The sequence below is a fragment of the Columba livia genome, chromosome 12, assembly GCF_036013475.1.
Source record: "Columba livia isolate bColLiv1 breed racing homer chromosome 12, bColLiv1.pat.W.v2, whole genome shotgun sequence".
In the NCBI taxonomy this organism is placed as follows: Eukaryota; Metazoa; Chordata; class Aves; order Columbiformes; family Columbidae; genus Columba; species Columba livia.
In genome coordinates, this window is record NC_088613.1 from 21,060,104 (window position 1) to 21,076,611 (window position 16,508).

A 16,508-nucleotide genomic window follows, 5' to 3' on the forward strand; every position below is an offset into this window, starting at 1 on the left:
GTGCTGGCTCATGGTCACCCTGCTGTCCCCAGGACCCCCAGGTCCCTTTCCCCTACACTGCTCTCCAACAGGTCATTCCCCAGCTTACACTGGAACCCTCACTGACCTTCGATGACTTTTGTGCAAGGACATGGTACTGTTTCCTTTTTCTCTCTTTTTCTCACTTCCAAATTGTAGAAAAAATCAAATATTCTGTGTTTCAGGCCAGGAGGTCAATGTTTGGGGAAATTATGAGCATGTTATAACGCAATTAAAAAACAACCTCTATAATTGCTGTAATTTATATTTACCTACAAAATTACCAGCTGGTGTAATCAAAGCGTCTAGTATATTTTGTTTCAGCGAATCAAACAGAAGGAAATGCATCTTCAAAGGTTTGCAGCAGGCAGAGGTGCCGTGCTGAGGAAGCCGGGCGAAAGCAGGGAGCAGCGAGAGGGGGTGTTTGAGCCACCATTGATAGAATAACCCACTGCCGCTGCTCCAGCATGACTGCAGGATCAGTGTGCGCTTAGCGAAGGGATGGGTGCTCAGGGGCAGGTGTTTTGCATGTTTATGGGTGAGGGAGGAGTCCTCTGGAAAACTGGGGATGCTGCAAATGTGTTTTTTACTTATGTGCTTCAAAGAGTGTATCTCCAGCTCATCTCCCCTCCATCAACAGCCCTGGAACATTAAAGCAGATCGGCTGCAATTTCAAAGCTGTGACTTCAGTGCAGCCGAGTTGGTGATGAGGAAGATAATTAGCAAGTTAAATGTTCAATGCTTTAGTCAAATTATGTTTAATAATATTGAGCTATAAGGAAAGAGGGCGGCAGGAACTGTTAGCAGCTGGCTTTTTCATTATCAGTACAGCGTTGTTGTGCAAAGCACTTTCCATTTAATGAAGGAACCCTGGGTTTTATTTCATTTTTCAAGCCTGTTTCTGTATTCTGCTTCACCCACCATTGGCTAGCAATTTGCAGGATTGCAAATGAGCTAGGGGTATCTTTAGGAGCCAGTGTTTTTCCAGGAATGAATGCTTTGCCTGTGCCTCATGACTACGATTCAAGTTCTCTTGGCTAACTAGCCCCCAAATTATGTGTGCAGGCAGAGAAAGGCCATGTTTATGTGTCTGCTGGAGTCTTGATGAAAGTCTTGGGCTGCAGTTTCTAGCCGAGGAGGAATAAACACCACAGGGATCCTCTGCCAGCCCTGAAGTTTAAAATATTAATAGGATATCATTTTTCCAACAAGCGTTGCAACAGGTAGTGAGCACTTTGTTATAAAACATTTCCTCTTAGTGGAACCACGTATTTTAATGGAAATGCAGTGTCACTTAAATTATTGATATAAAAAAAAAAAAATATGAGTCCACTGTGTGTCCATAGATATCAGGATCTTTTCAAGCGGGCTCTTTCTCCGCGCTCCACTGGATGCTGCGCAGCTCCATGAATACTGCAGCCTGCGGGCACCAGGCCAGCCGGGGCTCCCTGGGGACCCCTGTGCCATCGGGTGCCATCGCCGGCGGTGGGGCTGGGGAGCTGGGAATGGAACCGCGGGCAGCCAGCGGTGGGGACCACAGCCTTCTGACTGATGATGAAAGCAGCCATGCTGCCTTGTTTTCTGGTAGAAACACATTTAGTCTCTGCCACCTTGTCAGAAGGTTCAGCAGCAGCAAGTGGTTTGAAAAACTTAGATACTGCTGTTGTTTTTCTGCCCGCCTGTAAAGTTTTCCAGGGAATGCAGGAGAAACTCACCTTTGCTGCAGGAACACAATCCACCCCAGCTTCTCAAGCGCAGAGCCACGAAGATGCTGAAGGGAGTGGAGCATCTCCCGTGTGAGGAAAGGCTGAGGGAGCTGGGGCTCTGGAGCTGGACAAGAGGAGACTGAGGGGGGACTCATTCCTGGGGATCAATATGGAAAGGGGCAGTGTCAGGAGGATGGAGCCAGGCTCTTCTCGGTGACAACCAATGACAGGACAAGGGGCAATGGGTTCAAACTGGAACACAGGAGGTTCCATTTAAATATGAGAATAAACTTCTTCAAAGTGAGGGTGGCAGAGCCTGGCCCAGGCTGCCCAGGGAGGTTGTGGAGTCTCCTTCTGTGCAGACATTCCAACCCGCCTGGACACCTTCCTGTGTAACCTCATCTGGGTGTTCCTGCTCCATGGGGGGATTTCACTGGATGAGCTTTCCAGGGCCCTTCAACCCCTGACATTCTGGGAATCTGTGAAACCGTTTCCAAAGGACAGACACACACAATGTCCCCTCCAACTGGTGACCTCCTCAGGGCCACCACAGTGCTAGGCTCAGTGGCTCCCCCGTCTCATGCCGAGCACTTGCACAACTCACCAAAGTGGGCTGGAGCTGCCAAGAAGCCGAAGAGCCTTTGCTCAAAGTTATTCAGGTTGTTGCTCCCTCAGGCAGTGTGTTGTGCAGCAAATGGTCTGAGATGCTAATGGGAGACTGCAGACAGTCCTCCGGCTTTGCTGATCTTTTGTTTCTTCTCTTTCTCCTCTCCCATTTCTGGACTCGCAGCAAACCCTGGAGACGAATCTCACCAACCTGGTTAAACGCAACAGTGAACTGGAAAACCAGATGGCCAAGCTGATACAGATCTGCCAGCAAGTGGAGGTTGGTGAGAGCAATCAGAGACCTGGAGGGTGCTGGGGAAGGTGCACTGGGAAGCTCCCAGCTCAAGAAGTGGGGTGCATGGGACTGTGTGATTTCCCTGGGGGTGGTCCTGGGAACAGAGCTGAGTGTGGTGGGAAGCATCACTGACACTGAGGGGTGGCAAGAGGCTGAGTTGTTTTGGAGGGTTTAGTCCCAAAGGATTGAGGGTGTGGGGATGGTTCCCAGGGGTCTGAAGCAGAAGGTGGCATGACCAGGAGCCACTGGGAAGAGCCCCGGGCTGCAGGGCTGGCTGCTCTGTGCACGGGCATGGAGGGTGCTGCTGGTCGAAGCCCGGCTGGCACTGAGCATGCAAACACAGCTCAGCTTTCAGGGAGGGGGGAAGCAGAGTTACCCTCTGGCAGCTGTCTTGTGCTCAGGTGGGGATTTGCCAGCAGCTCCTGTTTCCTTTGGTGCACAGATGGGACCTTCTGGGGCTGAGCACTGCAAAACCTCATCCGCAGACAGAAGGCATTAGTGAGAGTTTGGTTTGGATGCTCAGCACGCTATATCCCGCACCCTGCCTTCAAAGGCTGGGGCAGCTCCAGCTGCGCTCCCAGAAACAACAAATCCTTTTGACCATGGTGCCTCTGTGCTTCAAAGTCCCCATGAAACTCTGGGCTAGTCACACCTCCTCTTTCTTGTCTGGGGGTGCTGCTAAAGTAAACTACTTAACATTTGCAAAGTACTTGGATACCGAAGTGATGAGCACTCCAGGAAAGCAGGGCAGCGTTGAAGCAGCATGCAGGGGCTGCCTGCAGAGCAGGACCAGCCGTCCTGCAGCCAGCCCAAGGAAGGTGTCATGGTCATGTAACTGCAGCTTGTATGGAAACTGCATCTGCTCAGGCAGGTGTAGAAGCTCTTTGCAGGGGTCCTGCTCAGCTCCAGGGTGCCTGTACAGCATTAACTATATTTTAACCCTTTCCTCTTGGTAAGGAGAGCGTGGGACCCCACCATGCTGGGGTGGCTTGAGCAAAAGTCCTTTCCACAGCCTGATAGAGAGAATGAGGGAAGCAATGGGTGTCTGCAGGTGCTGGCAAGGAAGCAATATAAGATCTCCACAGCTGCTTGTAAGCATTTAATGGGCGGAGTGTGCCCTCAGATGGGATGTGCTTTGGCTGTAGTAGGTGCATGTCCTATGAGTGAATCCAAGGAGCTCCAGGCACCTGGAGGTCAGAGGGGGATGGAGGCACAGGCAGCACACCGGGAGCATCTGGGTGCACAGTGGGTGAGATGGGGCTCTCCTCTGCAGGGCTGGAGCAGGTGCTTTCCAGCACAGGCCCCACTCTGGGGTGCTGGGGTGTTGTTCCTGGCACTGATGCACCCCAGGGCTGCTGCATGAACCAACAGTGAGCCAGGGCTGCGCTGTGTTTGCTGTGCCAACATCTGCAGGGCTCTGGTGAACAGGACTGGTGATGGGGACTCCTCTTCCCAAGGGAATAAAGAGGAGGGAATGTCAGATGTGATTTGCCTTTTGGGGGCAAGGTCTTTTGCATGGTGAAGCACTTAAAGCAATGCTGGTGAGGATGAGCCTACTGGTGAAATGAAGGCTCATGTGAGTCCCTCTCTCCTCCTAGATGCTTTGGCCTTACTTTTCCTATGAGTCCGAGAGTGTTTTGCTACCTTTGCTGTAAAGGGAGGACTCCCAGGGATTGCCTCCAGCCACTATGTTCCCATTTTGTGGTGTAATTTACTGCTAGCCAGGGCAGAAAGCCTGGGAGAGCCTCTCTCATCCAGCTCTTCCTTTAGCTGCTCAGATGCTCCATGACGTGAATGTGGAAGCAGAGGGTCCCAGACAAGCGGGACTGGAAGGGATCGTCCGCTGTGGGTGCCTCCAGTCTAAGCCTCTAAATCTCTACCCTGTCCTGTCACTGTGGACACATGGAAAGTTATTTTGCTCATCCCTCCAGCAGCCTATAACATGCTTGCAGACAGTGCATCTTCCCGTTTTTCTTTTTGCCCTGAGATGGTTTCATTAATGGGGATTTTTTCCAAGTTTCTTCAAAGCACTGTCCTCAGTTTCTCTACAATCCAGACTGCTTTTTGTCCACATTTTCTTGGAGATGCAGTACTCGAACTGGTGTGGTTCCCCAGCCAGAACAATGCTCTACTCTTCTTCCAGGGATCGGAGGAGGGAGGAAAGGGTTATTTTGGCTGTCTCAGGGCTATAATCCCATCTCTGTGTCCCAGAGCGGTGGCTGCAATTGTCACACCTGGGTCTCCCATGTAGTGTTTGAGCCGTCCCACCTCAGACCTCCGCAGGCTGCTGTTCAGCCCTGCGCTGGTCCTCATTCAACCTCACCCTGCTCGTTCACGCTGTTTTCCTCAACTCTCTAAGTCATTCTCAGTTCAGGGCCAACCTCACCCTGTGGCAGCATAGGCAGCGTCCCCAGTCCCTTGGTGCTGGCAGGGACATTGTCTCCATCCTTGCTGTGACAGCAGCTTCCCCTTGTAGCACAAGGCTGGTCCCAGCCTTTCCCCAGTCTGCATTAGCCAGTCTTCTTCCCCACTTCCCTCCTTCCTCCTGAACACATGCCCTCTGCCTCCCCGCATCCTTCCTGCTGTCAGAGACAGCGATTGTGATCTCTTCTGCCCGAGCCCTGAATTCTGTAGTAGAATAGCAACATTCAGGTTTAAGCCAGCAGCAAGTGGGAAAGGCTTTGTATAGAGGATTACAGAAAGCATTGGGGGAAGAGAGGAGATCACCTTTAATCCTGCTAAAGAAAGGGACTTTGCTGACTTTGCTGCTTTGACCACTCGATCTATAAAACTCTTTGTGTTCCTGGTGTGCAATCAGGCATCTTTTGTTTGCATCGCCAAGGGAAGCGTTAGCGCGCAGGGCAGCTGGTGCCAGCAGCCTGATGCCAGTTTTGGCTGCAGCTCCCGAGTCAGGGGTTCATAGCCGATGTACTCCCGTGGAAAACATTCGAGAGGCAGGTGACACTTGATACCTTACTGTTATTTCAAACTCCACATACCAATTAATAGCTAATTAATTTGCAGCTTGGTTTACCAAAGTGATACATGGAGAGAGGCTGTTGCAATTAGTTTCTTCTTAACAGGCTATTGATTTTTTGGTTGCTAAATTAAGCAGCAGTTCCTTGAACCAGCACCTTTCCAGAGACTAAAAACACCAGAGTGCTGCAGAGGTTGCTGACGTGGATTCAGGAGGAGTGTGCTGAAGCCTGAGCGAACACGACAGCTACTTGCTTCACCCTGGGTCACCTCAGCCCTGTGGTTTCCCAGGCGACTTCCCCGAGCTGCCTCACGGGCCAAACTGCCAGCAGGGACGCTGCATGGGCTGACCGGAGTCGTTTGCCGGTGGCGAGGCAGACAGGATGCGTTTGTGCAGGCAGCTGCAGCTTGTTCTTCACCATCGCCTCAGAGAGCAGCTCTCAGGCCGGGGAGGTGCTTCACAACCTCTGCATTCCCTGCAGGTGTCATCAGCATTTTGTTCTTTGCTCACTAAATAAGGTCCTTTTTGCTGTCCGCATGATCTGGACTGAGGAAGAGTGCGAAACCCCTTTCTGAGCATGCCAGCGGTGCTGCCAGCAGACGCGAGTCACCGTTGGATGCAGCTCAGTGTGCGAGAGGAAGGAGCTGAGATGTGCTCTGAGTTTCCATGTGGGAATAAGGAGCAGAAAAGCCACAGCTGGGTTGTGCAGCCCTGCTGACCTTCCCAAGTGTGGCTGTGCTGCTGCTGCTTTGCTTTCGTTTTTCTGATTCTTTCTCTGCTGGTGTGTTGTGATGGGGAGAGGGATCTTTGGCTCTGCAATAGGAATGACTTTTGTCAAAGGTGTCTCTCCTGGGCTGTTCCTTCCCCCAGAGCTCAGCGGGATTGGAGACACTATGGTAGAATAGCAAATGGATGTCTTGCAGGAAGAGAAGGAGCCACAATGTCCTTGCAGAGCCCTGGTGACAGTCACCAGCACTCACTGCTGTCAGGCTTTGGCTGCAAGACCCCACCAGAGATGGAGCAGGGATGCAGCTGAATGCGTCAGGATGATGGGATGTCCTTCCAAACCTCTTCCTCCTCTGAATCCAGCTCCAGCATCTTAATGAACTGACCTGTGATCCATTGAAATCTATTTGGTTTTTATTTCTGATTCTGGAAGTATCAGACCTCTAGGCTGTTGTTTTCTACATAGTTTAAGACAGGAGTGTCAAACTCATTTTCACGGGGGGGGCACATCAGCCTTGCAGTTGCCTTCAAAGGGCCGAATGTAATTTTAGGACTGTATAATGTAACTACTCCAACATCTATACAGTCCTAAAAGGACATTCAGCCCTTTGAACACACCCACGAGGCTGATGTGGCCCCCAATTAAAATGAGTTTGACACCCCTGGTTTAGGAGTTTCTAAATAAGCAGTCCTGCCCTTCAGAGGCACCTTTTCAGAGAACACATTACAGCATGAATTAGAAAATATCTCTGCCCCCATGCACTTCTCCATGAGTCTTAATGCAGGGGATCTTGCTTTGGAGCTCCTCGTGGACATTGCATGTGATCCAAACATCCTCTGCCCATCAAGTCCTGGCCCATTTAAGTCCCACATCACATCCAGGAAACTGTGCCAGCAGCACCCTGAGGTGCAGAGGGAGGCGTTCCAGGGAAGGGCATTGCAAATGTCCCCTGTGCTACCCTGATGTCCCCATCAGGGGGACAGTAGGAGATGCTGCACAGGAGGTGGTGACCGCTGTGCCATGGCAGCGTCAGTGCAAACCGGTGCCCATCCCCTGGGGCACAGCTGCCTTGCTACCTGGTAAAAAACCTCTAGAGGGTTTTGGAGGCACCACGGGGGTGGGATGGGGTCCTCTGCTCCACCTCGGAGCTGGGTTCATGCTGCCCGGCTGTAGAGGAAGAGCTTTGTCTCTGCCTGAATCGCTAGGCTGAGATGATGTTCCTCATGTCTCCACAAGCTTCAACGTGAGCTCTTTCCAGGTTTGAGTTACACCATGTGCTTTTTATTGCAGGGCTGTATTGTATCTAGCACATACTCTCCCACCAAGCATCGAGAAGGGCGAAGTATTTTTTTCCCCTTCTTATGTGCAAAAGCTCTCCCCCACACCCAGCTGTCCTGCAGTCATAGCACCTGCGGAGTCTTCACCCCCAAACGCAGCAGTTACCTGGAAACTAGTGCCAGGCTGGAGGGGGAGCATGGTACTTGCTGAAGGACCCCCCTACTCTTCCCCTCCTGCTGTTTTGCAGTCCTGACACCCAGGGCTCGCTGCTACCACCAGCAGCAAGCACTGGGGCTGCGCACACTCGCAGACAGCCCTGGCTTTGTGCTGGGAACCCCAGGTGACAGCCGCCTCTGCCTGCGCTTGTGCCCCAAGGGGTGCGTGTGCTGCCAGCATCCCCTGCAACAGCCTGGGCTGCAGAGCAGCGCTGTCACGTTCGCTGCCACCAGCACAGATTGCTGCAGGCTCCAAACCCAGGGGCTGATTTCCCCCCTCTGCTCCCTTGCAGCAGATTTGGAAGATTCCCTGCTTTTCTTTTTCTCTCAGCGGGGTTGTCTCTGCAGACCATCAGCAGTCTCCCACTTCAGTGTTGCATAATCTTTAAAAAAAGATCTTGTATAAAATGTGTTTAACTCTGGGTTGCCTTCAGACTTCTCCGCTGTTTCACACAGCTTTGGGAGTACAAAATGAAGAAAACCTATTTATGTCCTCTAGTACGCTGTTTAATTTAAGAGATAGGGCTCGATTCCCCTTCTGCAAAGTGTAGCTCCCCTTTCTTGTCCATTCCTCCAAGACTGCTGGTCTTTCCTGGAGATGAGGAACTGAAACCTCTGCCTGTGTTTCCACTGCATTTTTTGCATGCCTTCTTTGATCTTTAAAATTAAAGTAAAAATCTGTGTAATGAAGCCCGAGAAGGGGGTCCAGCAGGGACTAACCAGCCTAAATCAAGCAGGACATATGCAGTTTTTTTGTAGAAACAAGACACTGCTTGTATCTGCATCCTGGGGCCGACACCATGCTCAGCTCTGCTCGTTTGAGCGGCAGGGTCAGAGCCCACGGTGTCCTCAGCTTGCTGACCCCCGCTACCTGCATCCTCACCATCCCATTTCCCCAAAGGGCATGTTTCACCTTCCTGCTGGCAGCACCAGCTGGGCATTACCTGGAGGGGCTGCAATTTGGACAAATGCTCCTGCGTCTCGGCTCCTGAGCACCATGGGGAGGGCTCCTTCTCTCCAGGGTCACTGGTATTGTGCCTGGCACCTGTGTGGCACTGCCTGACGGGCACCAGGAGCTCCTGCACCCACAGCAGTGATGTCTGTGTGGAAGGATAGATGGCCTTGGGAGATTTATAAAGAAGGAAATCATTGATGGATCTCCTGCTTGGGCTTCCCTACTCTTCTTTAATGAGACAGGTGTGCCCTCGTGTCCTGCTGCCTTTCTCGCTGCCCCCCGCTGTTCTCCGCAGCACCGGCGTGGTTGCCTGGTGGCTGCCTGGCTCCTCTGCCCTGGGGACTGAAGGCCACTCCGAGGAGGTGCTGCAAGCCTTGGAGCCCTGCTGAGAGGATTCTGCAGCACTGGAAGGGGCAAAATTTTCCTCCCTGATGCCCTGTGCTGTGCTGCAGAGCTTGGGGCTGCAGCACAGCAAGTGGCCAGAGCAGAGGTGGGGTGGCTGCATGAGCCCAGATTTTCCTTAGTTGTTGCTGCCTTGAGCGGTTCAGCCCTTTCATTAAGACCCCACACAGCGTTTCCTGATGTACCCATGCAGCCCCTGTGGGCTCTGCCTGCGCTCCCTCCTTCTGCCCATGCTGAGCAGTTGCTTTCATTCTTGCTTTTGCAGATGCTTTGAAGTCACAGCCACATTCTTTCAAGCAGGGTGCTCTCATTCATTTTTAAACCTCTTCTTGCTTTAACTAGCACACAGGCACTGCCTTGGAGTAGGTGCATCACAGAATCCCAGAATGTCAGTGGTTGGAAGGGACCTGGAAAGTCCATCCAGTGCAATCCCCCCATGGAGCAGGAACACCCAGATGAGGTTACACAGGAAGGTGTCCAGGCGGGTTGGAATGTCTGCAGAGAAGGAGACTCCACAACCCCCCTGGGCAGCCTGGGCCAGGCTCTGACACCCTCACCGGGAACAAGTTTCTTCTCAAATTTAAGTGGAACCTCCTGTGTTCCAGTTTGCACCCATTGCCCCTTGTCCTGTCACTGGTTGTCACCAGAAGAGCCTGGCTCCATCCTCCTGACACTCCCCCTTTCCATACTGATCCCCATGAATGAGTCCCCCCTCAGTCCCCTCTTGTCCAGCTCCAGAGCCCCAGCTCCCTCAGCCTTTCCTCACACGGGAGATGCTCCACTCCCTTCAGCATCTTGGTGGCTGCGCTGGACTCTCTCCAGCAGTTCCCTGTCCTGCTGGAACTGAGGGGCCACAGCTGGACACAAGATTCCAGGTGTGGTCTCACACATCTGTGAGAGAGCTGTGAGAGCTCTGAGCGAGCTGCGAGTTTTGCCCAGGAGGAGAGGGCAGTGGAGCTCGCTGCTCCTGCAGGAATCCTGCACTGCTCAACTTGAAGCAGGACAGCTGGGGCAGGATAACCTCCAGCTGCCCCATAGCTGAGAGCGGCCTGAGCAGTGTAGCCATGCTTGTGCAGAGCACCCCAGAATGTACAGCCTGCCCAGAGAACGAAGGTGGGAGACCCCTAAGCATCCCCGTGTGGGGCTGGTACAGGTGGGCACTGAGTGTCGGCGCTGTCCGGTGGTACTCAAGCTTTATTGGAAAGCAGTGGAGCGGTGACAGTGGGGTGCAGCGCCCCGGCAGAGCTGAGCCAGGCTGTGCGGCAGTGACAGTGGGAGCTCGCTGCTCCCAGGCCGCTACCTCCCTTCAGCCCTTGCCCCCCTCCCGGGGAAGGGCGCAGTAGCTGGGGGGCAGCGTGTGGCCCACAAGCCACCCAGCACTATCCTTGGATGTACAACAGGGAGGGCTCCACACCCTTCTCCAGTCTTTTTCCTCCCTCCAGCTGCAGTGGCAATGGATGCAGCTGAGCCATCGGCTTCTCTCTGTGTTGCAGGGCTGCTATCTCCCACCTGGCTCAGCCCCTGGCTGCCAGCAGAGCCAGGGCCCAGCATGGGGGATATATATTGCGTCTGTCCCAGCCTGAGCCGGGAGAGCTGCAGGGCTGCCAGGCTTGGGGAAGAGCGTGTCCATCCTAATAGCGTGTGCTTTTGCTGTCCCTGGCCAGGTGAACACAGCCATGCACGAGGCCAAACTGATGGAGGAGTGTGATGAGCTCATGGAGATCATCCGCCAGCGCAAGCAGGTCATCGCTGTCAAGATCAAGGAGACGAAGGTAAGGAGGGCTGGCTCATGTGTCCGTGGTTCGAGGGTTCCCTCCTGCACCCCTGGGGTGGCCGCTGCAGGGTCTGTCCTTCCTCTCCAGGCACAACCTGTGATGCTGGGCTGCCCCAGCTGCAGGCAGAAGGGCTGCCAGTGGTGTCTGTTGTCTTGCTCATGAAGAAACTGCTTTGGGCAGCCATCAGTGCGCACAGCCTCATCTCCCCAAGCAGCGTGTGTCTGGGTCTCCCTTGCTGCTGCTGTCCCCAAGGCTCTTCCACCAAAGACAAGGCGTGTGCTTGACATGGCCAGAGGAAGGAAAACATGTTGATTAGCATGAAAAATTGGTGCAGTTGCTTGGATCAGTCCAGACAGCTTCCTCAGGGCTTTCTGATGCTGTGCTGCTAATATAATAATGTAGAATTGATATTGAAGGGCCATCCAAGCCCTGCACTGCACATAAAGAAGCGGCTATGCAGCCTGCATTGCAGTGTAGCCATAGGTGAGCTGGTGTCTCATCCTTTTCTTTGGAGGGGGTTTGGATCCTTCCTCCAGTGGTTCCAGGTGTTCTGGCTTTTCCTGGTGGTTTCTTTGTGAGGGGGAGAGGCCGGATGGATTGGCTGTAGCTCTGAGCGGCACCCATGGCAGCGCACAGCGTGTGTGTGCAAGCCCTTTGCCTTTCCTACTGAGCTTGAATATCATTAGGGTCTAGCTCTGCAGCCATCACAGTATCGATAGCTGAGCCAGGGAGCAGCATTGCCCCAGATACAGACCTTTTGCAGGTTTGAGAGCAGGTTGTGCCATGTGCATGTGCAAGAGAGCCAAGCAGCAGGACTCTCAGACACCCTCGGCAGAAGCAGGAGCTTTAAAATGCTTGCTTGTATCCCAGCCACTTCAGGGAACATATTTTATGTAACGGTGCCTTCTGCTGGTCCATCTGTCTGTCTGCCTCTCACTTCCCACCCTCTCCCCCTAACTGTCCAGTTTCAGCTGTACTTGGCAGGGAGCTGGAACGCTCAAAGATGTTGTTTTCCTATAAAATGGCAGCTGGATAGAGGAGAGAGGCCCTGATTAGTGCCCAAGGCCATCAGCAGAAGTAACGCTCAGCTGCTGATGAATTGCCACGGTAGGAGCCGCAAGCTTGTGCCCACATAGCTGCAAAACCAGCACCAGTGGGAGATGGATGCAGGGACAGGGGTACTAGCAGTACCGGGGACGAGCATGGGTTTGGTTTCCAAAGTTACCTGGAAACCGGAATAAGCCTCTTTGCCATTGAAATTGGGCTGGAAATGGAAATGTGGTGCATTTGCAGCACGGCAATGCTCCTCCATAGCCCCCAGTGCTGCTGGTGCTGGCTGTGGGGAGGCTGGACAGGTTTCCTACGTTGCTTTCAACACTTCTGAACAGCGATTTCCAAGTGTCAACGCAAAGCAGCCTTTCTGAGAAGCCCCAGCCACAAACATCAGAGAGTTTGAAAAGCCCCAAACACAGAAGAAAGGAAGCACCAGAGGTGGTGGGCGCTTTGAAGCGCTCCGACTGCAGAACAAGAAATACTGCTTTCCTGCTTAATTGCCATTTGTTTTTCCATTTGTTCTGGGTTGATTTTCCTGACAAATGGCCCAGCGGATGCATGGAGCAGCCTGAGTGCAACGGTGTTGGAAAAAGTGGCAGCACCGGGCCCAGGCAGGGAAGTCTATGGAGGCAAAAGTGCTGGAGCAGAGGTTTGTCTCCAGCCAGAGCGTGGTACCGGGAGAATGGGCTGCTCATCCCAGGGCTGCTTTGGTATCTGTGAGCTGGAGCTCCTGCACCTCCGCAAGGCAGTGAGAGGTGAGGACTGAAACAGCACCCTCAAGTTTGTGCTTGGTCATGAGTGGGAGCAAGGAATGCCAGACAACGGTGCCCAGAGGATGCCGCCTGCCCTGCTGCTGGAGAACACACCTTTGATGTAAGGAAACCATGCCAGCCTTTAGGGATCTTTTATTCCAGCAATCCTAAAAAGAGCTTATCCTGGATGGGTCACACATGCGTCTTTGGAAATCCACCAGAGATTAGATACTGAGGAGCCCACGTGCAGCTCCAAGCTGGGCTCGTACCTTGCAGGGCTCAGTTTGTGCTCGGTGGGGGTTGGATACCCCTGCAGAGAGCCTGTAAGCCTGGGCAGCACCCCATGGTGAACAGTGGGGATACGGGGGAAGGACCCAGGAGGCAGAGAAGATAGTCAGGGGTGGCGGAGGAGGGGCAGGGGCTGTCCTGCCTCTCGCTGCCCGAGTCTGACAGCTACTCCGGAGCTCGCTGAGTCCTCCTTGAAGCAAAAATCATCTCATTTCTCTTCCTTATTCTGCGTTTGATAATTTTTGTCTGACAAGTCTGGTCATAAAATGAACCATCCATCAGCCCATTAAGCCTCAGCAGGAGAATCGCTTCCTTGTGCAAATACCCATTTTGAGCTGTGCCTGCCCGCTGCTAGCCAAGCCCAGCCCGTGCTGTTCCGCACCGCATGCCATGGGGCATGGCCTGCTGCTCCCTGCCCTCCCCATGTGTGTCCCACGGGTGTCCCCAGGGTGCTCCTGGGGGTGGCAGCCCCACCATCCAACCCCCCAGTCATGGTGCTGGGGCACTGGGGGGTTGCAAAGATCCCGACCAGCCCCAGAGGATCCCCCCCAGACCCTGTGGTTCTGGATGCACATGTTCCTTGTTGCACTTTCTGCCACGGGTCTGTGCCACTTGCCCAGCCCCCTTGTTCAGATGTCATTTGTCTAAGGCAACATCCTCATGCTTGCTAATAATCTTGCTGGTGTGCTGGGAAGTGAGAAGGACATGAGAAGCAAATGGCGGTGGCTATGGAGTGATCCACGCCATCATTTATATGCTGTATCAATGGCTTTATTCATGCATGTCCTATCCCATCAGCCGCCCAACTGCCCTGCTCTTTGCACGGCTTCTGCCGGCCTCCCCAAGCATCGGTGCTGGGATGGGCTGTGTCTCGCTGGGGTGCTCTCCTTGGAGGGAAAAGAGCAGCGGGGCTGCTTGGAGAGGGGCAGGATCCCAAGGCAGCCATGCTTTCAGACCAACCTTGTTGGGAAGAGGCCAGGAGAGTTCGGGTTTAGGGGTGACTGGTGCTTATCAGGAGGGGGAAGCACCACCCAGCTTTGTCGGCTCTTTGCGTGCAGGCAGGTGCCAGCTCTGCTACCCTGAGGGTGATGTTGGATATGCGGTCCCACCACTGAGACTGTGGGCTTTGGGGTTTTCTCACGAACAGATGTACCCCAAGCACCTACAGCTCCTCAGGCTACAGTGAAGTCCCGCAGCAGTGACTGCAAACCTTTGGTGGGGTGCACAGAGAGTGGGGGCTCTCAGCACACCTGCCGTTGGGTAAAGAGCAGCTGTGCTGGGAGACACTTAAACAAAATCAAATTCCCCTCTGTTGTCTGCTGGCCAGGAGGCCCCCAGAACCAGCTCTGTGCTGGGACAGGGCTGTGACACACCTGAGGGACAGGATCCACCCAGAGGGACCCGGACAGGCTGGATCCATGTGAACCTCTTGAGGTTCAGCAAGGTCAGGTGCAAGGTCCTGTGCTCACGCAGGGCTCTGGGGCTGGTACCCAGCCACGTTGCAGGGTGCAATGGAAACCCTTAGGCACTTGAGGGGATGCAGAGTCATGGCTTTTTCATGGCTTGAGGTGCTCTGTGGGCTTTTCACCCTTGGTCTTGTCTATCTGGAGCTCCTGCAGAGGTGCCATGTGAGGGTGGCAGGGCCCTGCTGTCAGCTGGTGGATTAGTGCACTGCTTAATTGTGGATGCACTGCCAGCACTGACTCCTCGAAGAGCAGCTTGAGCAGCGTCCCATCACCTCTGAGAGCTCCCGCTCTTCCTGTCAGGTTTTCAAACCATGGACAGGGAGGGCTGACAATGTACTGCAGGGCAGTGCCGGCGAGCGGGTAGGTCCAGGAGCCGCTGTCACGATGGCTTTGTGAGGCTTGTACATGCCCCACTCCCTCCTCAGCAAAAGGAAACAAGGAAATGATCTGAAGGTGCACAGAGGAGCAGCACAACCAACAGGCTGTTCCCTTCGGAGGAGGGCTGGGAGAGCTGTGGGTGGTCATGGGAAGCAGAGAGGACACGGATAAATCTCTGCTGTTGCGTTCTTGCAGGGTGAGTCCAGCATGATGCTTGGTTGCAAGTGTCTGCTAAATGAGCAAGAGCAAATAGTGTTTCTGTGGTTGGTGTTTCAGGTGTGCTCCTGGAGGACTGCTCATTTCGTTTTAAGATATATTGGTGTGATGCCTCTGTGTGGGATGCGGCTGCAGAGCAGAGGTCTGAAGTGGGATTTATTATTTCAGAATCCACTCCTTCAGATACTCCCAGCCCAGCTCCATCTGCTGAAATTTGCTTTCCCCTGCCCTGGGTGTCTGCTGGTCCTTTGCTGCAGGTGCATGCAGGAACGGGGCAATGGGAATTTATATTTCATTAGCAAATGCCTTATTGCTGCTCTCAAGATGCTTTTCTGGATACAGAATTACTCCCATCTTGGCTGTCAATGTAATTCCCACTGTGCTTATTCACCTCCTTTCTTCTGTGTCTTCACTGGTGAAGATGTAGGACCAGGACTGCTCCTCCCGAATCAAAATATTGTCTCTGGCATCAGCAAGGCGTCAGACAGCCAGAGCAATCGTGCAGTGGGTTTTAAACGGGTGATATTGAACTCAGCTACCTCCAGCTCCAGGCTTTCCTGGGCCCCCCTGTGCACCCAGCTTAAACAAGAGAACTACCCCAGAAATCAGTGTCAGCTCCCATGTAACCTTCCTTTTCTCTCTGACCTTCTTTGCTCCTGGTTCACATCCAAGTCTTCCTATTTCCAGCATTCCAGTCTCTGACAAGCCCCCGTCACTCCTGGGTTTCCAGCCCTTTACCTCCGCTTGGTGCCATCCTGCCCTTTGGAAGGTGAGGAGATGCTTTGGGGCTGAGCCCCAGAGCGACCAGAAGCTGCACATAGAGACAGGAAGGCAAGAAGCGGGTTACATCTTGTCTTACTTTCTTGTCAGAGCTGTAGGTTTTAATTCAGTAAACCCTACAGAAACGTGACCATTGCAATCCATGAGCAGCTTCAGCGGTGACCTGGGGTTTGTGCCTGCTTTTGCTTTAGCTTTGCCCTGGATGCGTGGAGGAGATGAGAGTTTCATCGGGCTTTCCCTGGTGCTCTGGCACAGCATTCTCCTGACTCACAGAGATTTTCCCTAAGAAATAATGTTTCTTCTGGTTTCATTGTTCCCCTCACTGCTGCGGAGCACTGGTACTTCACAGAAGAGAGAAACCTGTTCTTTGTTTATTCCATAGTGGCTTGTTCAGTGCTGTCTTAAGCTATCAGTAAATATCCTCCACAGAGTTTTGCGGGGAAAAGACCGAGGTGTCAGAGGTACTATCCCTGGAGTGACTTCATGTCCCTTTTTAAATGGTGGCTGGGCCAGGTCTGAGCTTGCACTGGGCTCGGCAGAGCCCTGAGCCCCCAGCGCGGGCTGTGTGGGACTCGCAGGACATTTGTGTGGATGAAGCAGAGCCCGTTCAAGCCACGTGCC

General features: G+C 53.4%; 1 protein-coding gene across 2 annotated transcripts in view; it reads left to right on the forward strand.

Moving 5' to 3' along the window:
* MID2 (midline 2) overlaps nucleotides 1-16,508 on the forward strand; it is a 116,117-nt gene that overhangs the window by 78,535 nt on the left and 21,074 nt on the right. For both annotated transcript variants that reach the window (XM_065028200.1, XM_065028201.1), the window contains exons 3-4: nucleotides 2,515-2,610; nucleotides 10,844-10,951. In XM_065028200.1, coding sequence (XP_064884272.1) covers nucleotides 2,515-2,610; nucleotides 10,844-10,951 — 204 coding nt within the window. The remainder of the gene's footprint in view (nucleotides 1-2,514; nucleotides 2,611-10,843; nucleotides 10,952-16,508) is intronic.